Raw genomic sequence first — 13,859 nt, 5'->3', positions numbered from 1 at the left:
ATAAATTAAAACACACACACAAATACATGTATGTACATGTGTTTATGTGTCTATACAGAATCCCACCCCTTTCTATACAAAGAATCCCACTACCTTCAATTCTATCACCAACCAAATAACCATCATCTCCAGCATCACTTACCTAAATAATTGCAATAACCTTTTAACATCTCTCTGCTTCTGCCCTTGCCCTCTCTCAGCCAATCTTTTCACAACCAAGCAGCCAGAGTGACCCTTAAAAACAAAGGTCAGATCACTCCTTGGCTCAAAACTCTTTAATGACTTTTATTCTATATAAAATGACCTATAAGGCCTCTCCTACAACTCTCTTCTCTTGCTCCATTTTTTCTTACTAAAGTAGGTTGAAGAATTTTAAAACTACATAGGTTAGGCTAAAAAGCTCCTGGCTGCCCATACACTATACTCTCAAATAGATGATCTATCCTCTCCAAGAAAAAAATAATTACCTGTCCCAATAGTTTCATATAATTCATAGTATTTAAGAAGTTCATCATAATCTTTCATAGTCCTCCTGGAAGTTTTGCTCAAAATTAAAAAAGAACCTGTAAGACAATAATGGTACATGATCAAAAAAGGAACTATTAAGAGATTATCTCCTTCACTCTTGTAACTACAAATATAAGTAAGCCCTAGGCATATAAATGATACTGGAAAAACTGATTAGCTATATGAAAAATCAGTTCCAGATCAAGTAAAGACTTAAATAAGAAAGGTAAACCTTTAAAACTTTTAATAGGACATTGTCATCATTTCAGGATGGAAGAGGATCTCTTAAATAGATACAGAAAGTGCTAATAAAAAATATAATAACACATTGAACATTAAAATTAAGAACTTCTGCATATCCAAAGACATCATTTAAAAAAAAACCCATAATTTGCAGCAACATGGATGCTCCTGGAGAATGTCATTCTAAGTGAAGTAAGCCAGAAAGAGAAAGGAAAATACCATATGAGATCACTCATATGTGGAATCTGAAAAAAAAAACAAACAAAGCATAAACACAAAACAGAAATAGACTCACAGACATAGAATACAAACTTGTGGTTACCAAGGGGGCGGAGGGTGGGAAGAGATAGACTGGGATTTCACAATTGTAGAATAGAGAAACAAGATTATACTGTATAGCACAGCGAAATATATACAAGATCTTATGGTAGCTCACAGAGAAAAAAAAGTGACAATGAATATATATGTGTTCATGTATAACTGAAAAATTGTGCTCTACACTGGAATTTGACACAACACTGTAAAATGATTATAAATCAATAAAAAAAAAGTTAAACAAATAAATAAAAATAAAAAAACATAAATGTGAGAAAATATTTGTGACACTTATAATAATGGATTTTTATCCAGAATATATATACATTACCTTCTCTGATGCAGTAAGCTAAGTACACCTAATGTTCCTTTAACTACAGATGTGTTCCTAATGGTCTGTGGTCAGTAGGCCTTAACAAGAGCTGTTAGCACAAAAAGAATGAGAGGAAGAGCATTCCAGAAAGAGGGAATTTAGGTGCAAAGATCCCAGAGGAAGAAAAGGTTGACCATGTACTGAACTGAAACTGCTTTCAGAGGTACCAGCAAAAGGAAATGCAGATTTGGAGCTGGAACAAATGGTTAGGCATATTGGAAAGAAGAACACTGGATCTCTACCTCACACCACACACAAAATCAATTATAATAAAGACTTAAAAGTGAAAGACAAATCTTTAAAAAAATATACAGACATACCTATAGTTAGCGGTGGCAAGAGGAAGACTATGGAGACAACAACTAGGAAGGTTAAGAATTAGAAGAATACAGTTTCAGGGAAGCCAAGAAGGAAGAAAAAGCAAAACTAGTAAAAGAAAGTTTCTAGGAAGTTGATTTCTAAAAATAGAAGTGTTCATATATAGGTCAAGTCCTAGCATCTGAGTTTAGGTGCTGCAAAGTGGAGTTTTCTTTATACGGAGACATGGAATGAAGCTCTGAACCTATATAAGTACAGTTTCTCTTAGGAGCTCTTCTTCCCAGAGGCTAATATGAAAGGACAGGACTTGAGATTTCAACCTTGGGAAGAGATGCTCCCACACCCCTTAGAAAGCTGAGTAGGAATCAGAGGGGCCCAGGAAGTGGAGGTCAGTGAGTCAAGAACAAAGAATCTCCCATATAATCCAGCACAGCAGACCAAGGGCTCTGGAGTTTATAAAGGGCCTTGAGGCTAGTGATGAATTCCTCCCTTGCCTGGCCTGATTCCTGTGCACAAATCTCCCTCAGTGACCCAGCAGTGGACTAGTTATGGCAGGCACAGGGTTCAGGATCCCAGGACCTCACTGTTTCTAACACTTAGATTTGGTAAGTACACACATAGCCAATTGGGACTTGAGCAAAGTTCCACCTGGAAAGTGCAAAACTCATACATTTTAATTACTGCCTCTCAGTAGTGGAAAGCTGGTGCTACTGCTCCTTTCTTGAGCCAGAGAGTCTCCCTTCACCAACAGGCAGAGATTTAGGAAGTCTGCTGAAGGCTGTTGGGTTAAGCGGCCCGCACCATGTTCACTGCCTTCAAGTTCCCTGTCCTTCATCCTGGCTTATCCAGAGCTGAGTGACCAGCATGTTATTAAGCGTTAATAATGGTCATGACTTTGGAAAACCAAGAATATGAATTCAACCTCAGGAGTGTGGTGAGTTTATAAAGGAAAAGACAAGAGCAATAGGGAAGATCCTTACTACATTGAGGATGAGCCATCTTCTTAAACTGAGGTGAAGAAAAAAACTGAATGAAATTATCAAAAGCCCAAGAGCTACAGAATATTTTTTTCAAATATCCCTTTAAATATCCTTTTAAAATGCCTAAAGCACTCTAATTCCATGAATCATTTTATTTGGAGATAAAAGGTATGTTATCATCAGCAAGTAAAAAGCCTGCAAAAATTTGGCCAGTGAACTGAACACTGGAGCAAAAAGTTTTGGAAGAAAAAATATCAAAATCTAAGGAAAAAAAATCAGCTTTGAAAAAATAAAAAACATTTTCAGTCTCAATTATCAAAGCTGAAATAGCAAGAAAGATAAAGATCATGGCAAAAGACATTCTGATCCAAGAAATAATGAGTCATTTCCTAGGAAGAGATGGCATTGGACCAACTTAATAAGCAGGTTGAACTTTTAATCTAGCTAAACCTGCATGAATGGAGTAGGCAAACAAAAGAAGCCAAATCAGGTCCTGATACTAATGGAAAGTTGGTGATATAAAATGAAATATTCCTGCTTCCACTGGAGTGGCAAAAGTTGTCCCAGGCAAGCAGACATCACAGAGGAAATATTTATTCTCCCTGGGCACCTGAGACACAGGATTAGAAATATTCTTAACAACAATACTAACTCAGAAATCTTTTAAAGGGCATTTGTCATTGGAACAAATGTAGGAATTAAATAGAACCACACCACAAAAAGACAGGAATCACAGGACTAAGAATTTTTAAGACAGGCAAAAACAGAGGTCAACACGAGGCTAAGAAATCTTTGAGATCCTGATGAGGGAGAAGAGAAGGAATAGAAGATTAGAAATGTCAGGCTATAAATCTTGTCTAGAAAGTTGTCTGCTATAAAAGCAGGCTATAAGGTTCCTTAAAGAGCAAAGCCCCAACTAATGCAGTATTGGGATATTCAGAACACAGGTGCTAAAGAGGTAACACAAAGAGACGTTTCAAAGTTTAAAAACCACGAGACGGAAATGGACAAAAGGAAAGATGTAGGCCTTAGGAAATATAAGAATCCCAATTACCACCAGTGCACAGGCCTAAATTCCATAAAAAGGACTGGGCTATTTCAAACTACCATACTCAGAAAGAGAAAGCAACTGGTATGATGTTGGAATTCACTTCCCAGATGAGGGATATATGAGTGTCATAACCACTTCTTGATAGATTTTTCCCAAATGAGTTTGCAAGTTCCAGGTTATGGCCTCTGGTCAACTAGCAAAGATCAACTTGCACCAATATAAGACTGAATCACACATCTCCTCTTCTTCTGTCTTCCATTTTCTTATCTACCCCCTTCCCTCAAATCACACCATGTCTTTAGGTGAATAATACCAATGTGGGCCTAAATTGTATCTACTGAATCCAGGGAACATCATTTTTGCTACTGTATAAGAAAACGTGTTTATTTTGCAAACTGCTGTAATACACAACATTGTAAAATGACTATAACTCAATTTAAAAAAAAACTGCTATAATGATAGCAGATTTTACTTGGTTTTTAAATTTTCTGGATGTGGACCTGGTTCTAAAGTGCTCTGTTTACCCTCTAGAGTTTGGAAATACAGAATACAGGAAAGACTTGTGACTGGAGTAACCCAACTACTGCTAAAGGAAGTATACAATCAATGTAGAAGGCAGTCTCTCAACTATAGATAATGAAGAAGGAAACTAGACCCCAATGAAACACATGAATGTCCTTCTGAATGTGATTAAATAGAAGAATTGGAGGTATATACAATTGGGGTTTGGACCTCAGGGAAACAAGGAATTGCCTACTTAGCGGGAGGAAGTTTATCAGTACATTTTATAAGAGAGCAACAAATTGGGGGCACATTCTTATTAATATAGTATTATTTGGACTATGCTATTACCTGTTGTGTAATACATCTACCTCATCTAGTGAGCCTCGTAAGACATTGAGGCTGAGGATATTTCAAATGAGAAGTAGAATACAAATGGCTTATAATGCGGCCTTGTAATATATTTAATTAACATCCGGTCCTGCTCCCTTGCAAAGGTTTCTGGGAGCACCAACAAAGAGGCATTCATTCCTAAAGGTAATAAGGGACCAATCTGGCCATCTCCTTGGTTCACGGTAGACACACAGAAAGGACAGATCCACTGGTGAGACAAGCCCATGAAGATGCAGTAAGGGCGTTTCTGAGTTGTCACATAACACAGAAACAGAAACCAAAATATGTACAAAAAAGCTAGGAATACTGGCCTCTAGGCAAAACTCCAGGCAACTCTGAACCCCCTATTCCTTCCCCCTTCTACTACCAAAGAGAAATACCAAAGGTGAATCTCAGGAACAATTACTCATCCTAGGTGCTAGAGGCCTGATCGCTCTCCTGGGACGCCCTCCTTTGGAAGTCTCTTCACCCATTGGTTTCTGGGTGGGAGCCACTCCTTTACAGCTAATACCATTTTGTGTACACTCTCAGTGTGAGCCTCTTAAGCCACTACTTTAAGAAGGCAAAGGGAGAGGAAGGGTTTGGACTCTGAAAAGGAGGTGATAAGAAATAACACATTTCCTTTTTTACGGGACTGCCCCAGTAAGCTGAGTTGTATGAACAGAAATAACTCGAAACCCTTCTTGAACTTCTTTCCCGGAGACCGTCAGGATCATGGAAACGGGAATTCACATCAATCACAGACTCCTAGGTGGCCAATGGTTTGCCTGCACACTTCGTAGATAAGCCGGAGGCGGGTACGTTCACTATCCCCACTTAACAGAGGAGAAAACCGGGGTTCGGAGAGGTTACCGCATAGAGGGGGGCGCGCTTCTAAGGCGGGGCTGTGGTGAAGTTCCTCAGTCTCCCGTGAGCCGGAAGCACACTGGGCTCGCGCCGCCGCCCCCACGCCGCGCACAGCCGGGACCTCGGCCCTCACCCAAGGCGGGACACTGACCTGAAGGCAGAGAGCCAGGCGGGACCGCGCTGGGCAGGACTAAGGCCGGCGGTCCGGAGCAAATCTGCGAGTGCAGAGCCCCTGGGAAGACTTTGAACGGTCGGGTTCTGGCCGCTTCCGCCCGCCAAGGGACTCAAACCTCCCGCGCCGGAAGGGGCGGGGCGCGGCGGGGGCGTGGTCGCCCTCGGACCCGGAGCTGGGCTGGCTGGCCCGGGAGCTGGGTGGCCGAGTGGCCTACTGGGCGGCTGAGGCGTAACTTGGTTTTCAAACTGGAGTACTCTTCCCCCGTAGGGCCCTTGAAGATTTTCCTGGTGGCGTGGACGTACAAAATTTAAGCATAATTCAACTTTCTTAAGTTGTTTCCTAAATGGATCTGCAGACAAGACGCAGATCTCATTTTCGTCCTCCCCTTGCCCAGTGGCACTTCTCCCATCCAACAAAAAACAAGTATACCGCTTCCTCTCCAAATCTTACTAAAATGTGTTGCCACGAGGAATAAAACCCCCAGGGGCCAAATTGTCCATTAGATAACTCAAGGTACCAGAAAACACTAACCTAGCATCACAGTAGAAGTCCTAATATGTTTTACTGTTCGGTCATTATTTATGTGACTTTCATCAGCTTTATGAATTACAGTTGTTAGAAGTCGAGCGACAAGGAAAAAATTAAAAATCGTAGCCAAAGGAAAGAAAAAATATTAAGTATAAATTTATACATGTATTTTTTAATGGACTTTTTTTTTTAAAGCAGTTTAGGTTCACAGCAAATTTAAGAAGGTACAGGGATTCCTCCTAAACTCTGCCCCCACCACAGGCATAGCCTCCCTTATTATCAATAATATCCCCCACCAGAATGGTACATCTGTTACACATGATGAACTTACATTACTACCCAGACCGTAACTTAATATGAGGGTTCCCTCTTGGTGTTGTACATTTTATGGGTTTAGACAAATACATAATCAGGTGTCTCTACCATTATAGTATCATACAGAGTATTTCACTGCCCTAAAAATTTTCTGCTCTGCCTACCCATGAAGTGGAATAGTGTTATATATGTGTTTTTATCACAATAAAGTACAATACAGCACGGGACAAAAGATTTTCAAGCAAAAAAAAAAATTACACTAAGATAACATTCTTTGGAACAGAAATATAAGTAAGGAGAAAAAAGAAGGAAAACGAGCAAGTTAAAAAAGATACCGTGTATTTTGCTCGTATATTTTTTAATTGAGTGATAGTGGGTATCAAATCATTCCAGTATTTCCAATCCACTGGCTATCTTTAAAGCAGTTACAGCTTTACTTTCAGAGGTTTACAATAATCAGGTTTAAAATATATATCTACAATAAGGGGGGAAGATATAACTCAGTGGTAGAGTGCATGCGCAGCATGCATGCGGTCCTGAGTTCAATATTCAGTACCTACATTTAAACAAACAAACAGACAAACAAACAAACAAACCGAATTACCTCCCGCCCCAAAGTTTACAATAATTCAAAACTTACAACCTTTGTAACTATTCAAAATTATGATCGATGTTTATAACCCAACTTCAAACAGTTGAAAAGGGCTGGCTTTTGAAGATGGCACGGCTCTAAAAAGTTTGGAAGCGGTGCCAAGGAAACTTCGTGCAACTTTGGTCAGGAATCAGGATTATTAAGACCTCAGCGATTCACCGCTGCTAAAATGGCGTGGCCCAGCCAGGGCCCCCCATTAGGAGCTAGAGTAGCCGTCTCTATGGTCGAGCAGACTTAGAGCGGTTCCCTTCTTCTCCACGCAGTGGGGCTGCGCATGAGCTGTAGTCTCAGCGTTGGAAAGATGGCGGAGGGACAGCAAGAGAAAGCCTCCCTTTGGTTCCAGAAAACTTCCTGAAGGAGAGGAAGGTTTATCAGACCCTCGGAGTCTCCCAGGCAAAGCAGGAGCTTTTTGCAAAAGAAGGAGCAGAGGAAAGGAAAAGCTCAAGTTTGAGCGACTAGAATGGGTCTTACATGATTCCTGGCGGCAACTACGGGACAGGGTGTGCCTCAGACGACTGCTAGTGAAACCTCGCGGCTTGGAAGTGCTAGATAAACATTCCCTGGCCTTTGTTGTATGCATCCAGAGGATTAATGGGGTGAGTTTACTGGTGCAGAGGACTGTTACAAGACTCGCTTGAATGAGATTTTTGGTGGTGTCTATTGTAAGACAACGGGGTGGCCGGTTGGTGAGCCAGTGACATGCGGGTTGGTAAAAGAATACCAGAGATTAAGTATAAGAATAGAAAGGAGTTTATTAGGGTACACTGTTGTAGGCAATAGTGGGACACACAGGCGAGGGGTGCCTGTGTGAGCTCCTAGGGCTGGTTATTGGGGCCTTTTATAAGGTCGGGTCACAAGGTGCCTGGTGCACAAGTCTCTGACTGGGTGTAGCTGAGGTCAGCTGTTTAGGGCAGTGGGGTTTGACTCTTATAAAGTGGGCTGAAACAAGCCAGCCTGAGCTATTGTGAGATTAAGCATTACCTAGGGCTGTTAGTTTGTTAAGGGAAACACGCCCAGTAAAGAATGTCAGCCATCTGAGAGCCTAGGAATGGGGGTAGTTGGACTTTGAAGGACATCAGTTGGCCGAACAGTGTCTTTGGGAAAGTAACTCTTCAAACCATAAAAAATGCTTCCTACGGTGGAAACTTCTGTGACCTGGGAATTTCCAAATCTGAAGTCTGTTGGAGAAGTCATCTTGAAACATGGACAAGCCAAGGTCAAGAATAAAATCATCCCTCTAACAGGCAACACAGTGATTGAGCAGCACCCGGGGAAGTTTGGTGTCATTTGCTTGGAAGACCACATTCATGAAATTTCCTTCCCGGCCAAGAATTTTCAGGTGATCTCAGGGTTCTTGTGCCCTTTCCAACACTCCTTGGCCTGTCACACTGTCAACAATAGAGTGGGCTTCCTCGGGGAAGTGGCTTCATCTGGCTATCAAGGTGAACGCGTCACACAGCTCACTCACCAGCTGAACTAAACCCAGAATATATGAAATCACAGTGCATTGGATGCATGTGTTTTTTTGTTTTTGGAATTGTTACCCAGTATCTTCAAAGTAGTTTATTTTCTGCTGTATCTTCAAACTGGAAGGCAAGTTTCATGGAAAAGATGGTTCATGGCAGGCACCTTTCATCCCACCCCAGTTCCAAGGATGAGTTCCTGTGTGTTTTCCACATTGGCCCCATCCACCTCTGAAACCAGCAAAGGACTTGTGCCAGGGAGAAGGGAGTCCTGCTTTGTCACATCTTCTATCCTCGGGTTTAATGTTGGTGAATGAATACCCAAGCATGAATACAAGACAGCAGTGGACCAACCCCAGGGGCATACTTGAACCTGGGAGTTCCGAGGGCCTTGTTTGGGAAAGAATTTGAAATACAATAAGAAAGAAGAGCACAAAAAGCAATACTCAGATGTCTCTGCTGTGAGTCTGTGTTCTAACTTCAGTGACAGCTTTGTGAGTTCTCAGACTTGGCTGACTCTGGGTGTATCTGGTGGTTTCCTTATCCTTGCCTGCAACTGACTTAGTACTTTTCTCTAGCTAAGGATTTTAACCTTTTCTTGGATCTATGAGAAGGGAAGGCCCCTTTCCCCAGGGAAACATGAAGAAACTCCAGTTTTTTTCTTGGAAGTTTAGGGTGTTTGTAGACCCTACCCAGAGACCCTTTTGTGAAGAAGTTCTTCACTATCAGGATTGGTCACCCAGGCCCTGACCTTGGTCTGGTTCCATCTCCTGGGGAAGTCTAAAAGTTGCCAAGGTAGTTTTTTCCCTTAAGCCAAATGGGTGTTTCCTATTAAGAACACAGCAGTAGATTGCTTAGTCCCTCTGCCATCAGGGAAATGCCTGCCATTTATTTCTGCTGAGCTTCGAGATGGAATTTTCTGGTTTCCCTGATGATCAGTTCTCTTCCTAAAACCCAAATCAGGAAAGAATGAACCATTTTCTTGACTTGGCATAAATGAAATTAGTGCTATTTGGTCTTTTAGGCCCCAGGCAAGCAGGTTAATTGGACCCTTTCCTTCTATATTCTAGACTCCGGAAGTATTGCCTCCTACCCTGCAGGTTATGATGTGGACCAGCAGTAGGGCTTAGATCTAAAAAGTGGAGGTCTGATCTTGCTTCTGTTTGTCACCAGTGTCCACCCCTAAATGGGCTTCCCTCTGCTCCTGTCACTTACTTAGTGGCCTCAACATGCCATCTGAGCAGTTGATGAGGGTGTGCCAGGCCCAGCCTAAGAACTGAAAACATGCTTAAATATTGCGTCCCCTGATCCTTTAAGATCAGCTCTGCTGTAGTTTGCGTTCACGGGCCACTCAAACATAGCTGTGAGACTGAGTTGGAGGTATTAATGCCTTAAAATGTGCCAGATTATAAGGTAATTAAGTTAGTTGGTTCAAGAGTTAACCTGCCAGAATTAGATGTTACAGATGTTACTCTTACACTGTAAAGCATTGTGAAATCAGATTACTTCAAAATGATGTATCAAAAAGTCATGAGTGGGGGAGGGTATAGCTTAGTGGTAGGAGTGCTTGCCTAGCTTGGATGAGATTCTGGGTTCAATCCCCAGTATCTCGAGTGAAAAAACAAATAAATATATCTAATTACCTTCTCCCCACCAAAAAAAAAAGTCATGAGAAAAGAGAAGTTGTGAGTGTGGAAGCCTAGGGTTTATATCCCAGATCTGTCTTAAACTAAATATGAGATTGTTTACACTCTTGCCTGTAAAATGGGGCTAATATAATCTATCCTGTCTGCCTCACATGGTTAAGAATACTAAGCAAAATAACATTTTTTAATTTAGAATTCTATATAAATAAGAGGTTGTACTTTTTTAAATTATGACAGAATTTAGATATCTACTTAAAATTTTTCAAAATTATGTTGAGTGTACATATTCAAAAGAGTTTGAATATTACTGAATTAAGGAGAGTAATTATGCTGCAAGACAAAACTGTCCGATACAAGGAGGCAGGGCTCTGAGCTGTGAGGACTGACCTGAAAGAAGTGCCTGACCCTCTGTGGACCTATTTCCTCAAATGGACAATAAGGAGATTGGATATGATTCTGCTGCTCCCTGTTTCTTGAGTCATTACCTGGGTGGGTCAAGCCATTTGAGATGTAACATCTCTACCAATAATAGCAGCATTAGCAACAATGATAAAAACTGACTACAGGTTTTTTGAACAATTAATGTGCACTTACATGCATCATCTCATGTCTGCCCCTCTCACACAGGGTAATTTGTGCTGTTCATTTTCTCATCAGTTACTGGTGTCTACACTATGGCTCACCCCATTCAGGGCAATGCCAGAGAAAGGAAGAGAAGAGATGTGGCTTCTGGCCAAGGAAGCTCAAAGACACAAGAGCCAGATCCACAGACAACCAAGTCTGATAGAGGACCAAATGGAAGCACTAAACAAAGTGCACTCAGCCATGCAGGTTGGAGCTCAGAGAGGGGAACAATTATTTCTGACCGGGGGATTGAAGTATTTTGTACTGGAGTTAGGCCTTGAAAAAAAAGGGAAAATTTGACAAGGGAAGAGCATTCCCCAGACAGGGGAAGCTCTGTGCAGAAGCACAGAGACAAGAAAACACAAGTCTCCTGGGAGAAAGGTATGTTGGGTGGAGCACAGGAGACAAGGTGTGGTAGGAAGGAAGAGCCAGTAAGCAGGGAGCCCTTTGTGAAGGGCCTTGTGTGCTGGGCTGGGGTTGGGAGGGGTGCTGACCAGGAAAGGGAGATGAGGAGATGCGTTTCAGAGAAAGTTCAAGCAGCCACTCTGCCAGCATAGCAGTATCCGGGCCTGGCAAGGCAGGGTGAGAGATGTGCTTCTCTGGTGGTGGAATGAATGCCTGAGTGTCTGTCAGTGCTGTGTGAGGCTGAGTCATCATGGGGACAGGAAGCAGTCTTCAGTTCATTCATAGCGATGCTATTTCCTTTCCGAGGCCGTCCAGATTAGCACACCTCAGGCTGCAAACCATGCCTTGATTCTTATATGCAAGCCAAGATAAAATGGGAAGCCACACAAAATTAAGTTTTTGGCCATAGTCTTGCTAGAAAAGGAGATAGCTCCAAAACACCTGTTAAAAATACTTCAGGGAAAAAAAATACTTCAGAAATTTGAATTTGAAAACGACTTTGGGAGTTTGTTAAATTTTTTAATTTTGATAATTAAATTGTGGTTGCGTAAAAGAATGTCCTTGTTCTTAGGAAAACACGGTGGGGATAGGGAAGATTGACGATGATGATAGGACAAAATGTAGAATAAGTGAATCTGGGTGAAGAGTACATGGGAGTTCCTTGTTCTGCTCTATTCTTGCAAACTTCCAATAAGTTTGAAATTATTTCAGAATTAAAAGTAACCAAAAATGTCAGCAATATGTTTCTTAATTCTGTTTAATCCCTTAGTGCCTACCACAGGATCTTGACATTACTGTAAATAACAATGAATTATCTCTTGAGTGCTATTCTCTCCTAGACACTGTACTATGAGTTGCATACACATTATTTTTAATCCTGAAGAGTAGGTATTCTTACTCCCATTTTACAGATGAGGAAACTGAGGCTCAAGAAGTTTAGCTATCTGGTAAGAATAAGAACCAGGAATCCAAAAACCAGGATTTTTCCACTATAGTTCTCGGTTAATGTTAGCTGAATGAAATATAAGGGAAGTTTGAACAATTTAAGGTACCATTCAAATATAAGGGACTTTATGAATTAATGAGAATGATGATGAACACTCTTATCTAAAAAGCACCATCATCAATAGGCAAAGGCTAAATATTATACAGTGGAATACCATGCAACCCATTTTTCAAAAGAATTAGGTAAGTATTCTGCCTTTAGGGTTGACAGATAAAATGGCAACATACTAGGGACATATTTATACTAAAAAAAAATCCATTATTTATCCAAAATTCAAATTTACTGATCATTTTGTATTTTTATTTGCCATATCTGGCAACCCTAAATGCCATGGAAAGATGTTTGTTTTTCAAGTGAACAAAATAAGCTACTGACATAAACAAATAGCAAGCCCCATTTTTGCTTAGAGAAATATGTAAGCATAGGAAAATGTCTAGAAAGGTATACTTTATTATAGTGTCAACATTCCCTCAAGAAAATGGAATTCGGATAAGGCATGGAGAAAAGACTTAGTTATTACTTTCTATACTACTATATTGTGTGTATTTTTAATTGAAATCTTCATTGAGATAATATAGATTCATATGCAGTAGTAAGAAATAATGCAGGTATCTCTTGTATCAGTTTCTCTCTAAACTGGGGGGAAAAAAAAAACTTTTTTCTGTACTACTACTTAGACCAAACACTTCTGACACCAGCTGGGTGTCTGCAGTTCAATTCTGACTCTCTACCTGAAGTTAGCATTAGACCCCACCAGTTAAGGACTCACTCCGACAAAACTGCCCCCACTTCAGATCCCAATCTGGAGTCTAGGCCTCCTGTACTTCTGACCAAATAGCTATAAATCAAAGTTTCCCATGATCTCCTCCTCAAGTTCCATAATCTGATAGAGCAGCTCACACAACTCTGGAACATGGTTTACTTAGTACGTTACTAATTTATTATTAGAGTATACAACACAGGAACAGCCAAACAGAAGAGGTGCATAAGGCAAGATTTATGGGAAGAGGTGCAGAGCTTTCATGCCCTTTCCGGGACCATCGCCCTCCCAGCACCTTGATGTGTTCAGCAACCTCTCCGAATACTTCAGTTAGGGTTTTTCATAGAAGCTTCACTATGTGGGCATGATTGATTAAATTTTTGGCCATTAATGACTAAGTCAACCTCCAACCTCTCTCCTTTCTGGATGTTGGGGGAGTGGGGCTAAAATTTCCAACACCGTAACCACATGGTTGGTTTTCCTAGCAAAAACCAGCCCCTATCCTTAGAGGCTTTCCAGGAGCCTCCAGCCACTAGTCATCTCACTAACATACAAAAATATACTCACTGCTTCAGACATTAAAGGGTTTTTTGGTGGAGGTGGGGAGTAATTAGGTTTAGTTGTTTATTTTTTTTTTTTATTGAAGTATAATCAGTTTACAACGTGTCAGTTTCTGGTGTACAGCATAATATTTCAGTCATACGTGTACATACGTATATTCGTTTTCATATTCTTTTTCACTGTAGGTTACTTCAAGA

At 40.9% G+C, this 13,859-nt stretch overlaps 2 protein-coding genes across 3 annotated transcripts in view; one reads left to right on the top strand and one right to left on the bottom strand.

Annotated features, from left to right (window-relative positions):
- Positions 1-5,926, bottom strand: part of MELK (maternal embryonic leucine zipper kinase) — a 71,555-nt gene extending 65,629 nt beyond the window's left edge. Inside the window, exons 1-2 of one of the 2 annotated variants that reach the window (XM_032478000.1) lie at positions 5,679-5,926; positions 468-563 (exon numbers count right to left, since the gene is read on the bottom strand). In XM_032478000.1, coding sequence (XP_032333891.1) covers positions 468-525 — 58 coding nt within the window. In that variant the 5' untranslated portion in view covers positions 526-563; positions 5,679-5,926. The remainder of the gene's footprint in view (positions 1-467; positions 564-5,678) is intronic. The other variant, XM_006187803.2, reaches the window with a different exon arrangement.
- Positions 2,640-11,975, top strand: LOC102503516. The gene is made up of 4 exons (XM_032479127.1): positions 2,640-2,690; positions 5,755-5,930; positions 7,499-7,793; positions 10,964-11,975. The coding sequence occupies exons 1-4, from the start codon at positions 2,640-2,642 to the stop codon at positions 11,228-11,230; spliced, it is 789 nt and encodes a 262-aa protein (XP_032335018.1). The 3' UTR covers positions 11,231-11,975.
- The last annotated feature ends 1,884 nt before the right edge of the window (positions 11,976-13,859 follow it).

The sequence above is a fragment of the Camelus ferus genome, chromosome 4, assembly GCF_009834535.1.
Source record: "Camelus ferus isolate YT-003-E chromosome 4, BCGSAC_Cfer_1.0, whole genome shotgun sequence".
Classification (NCBI taxonomy): domain Eukaryota; kingdom Metazoa; phylum Chordata; class Mammalia; order Artiodactyla; family Camelidae; genus Camelus; species Camelus ferus.
This window is presented reverse-complemented; position numbering and strand designations above follow the sequence as displayed.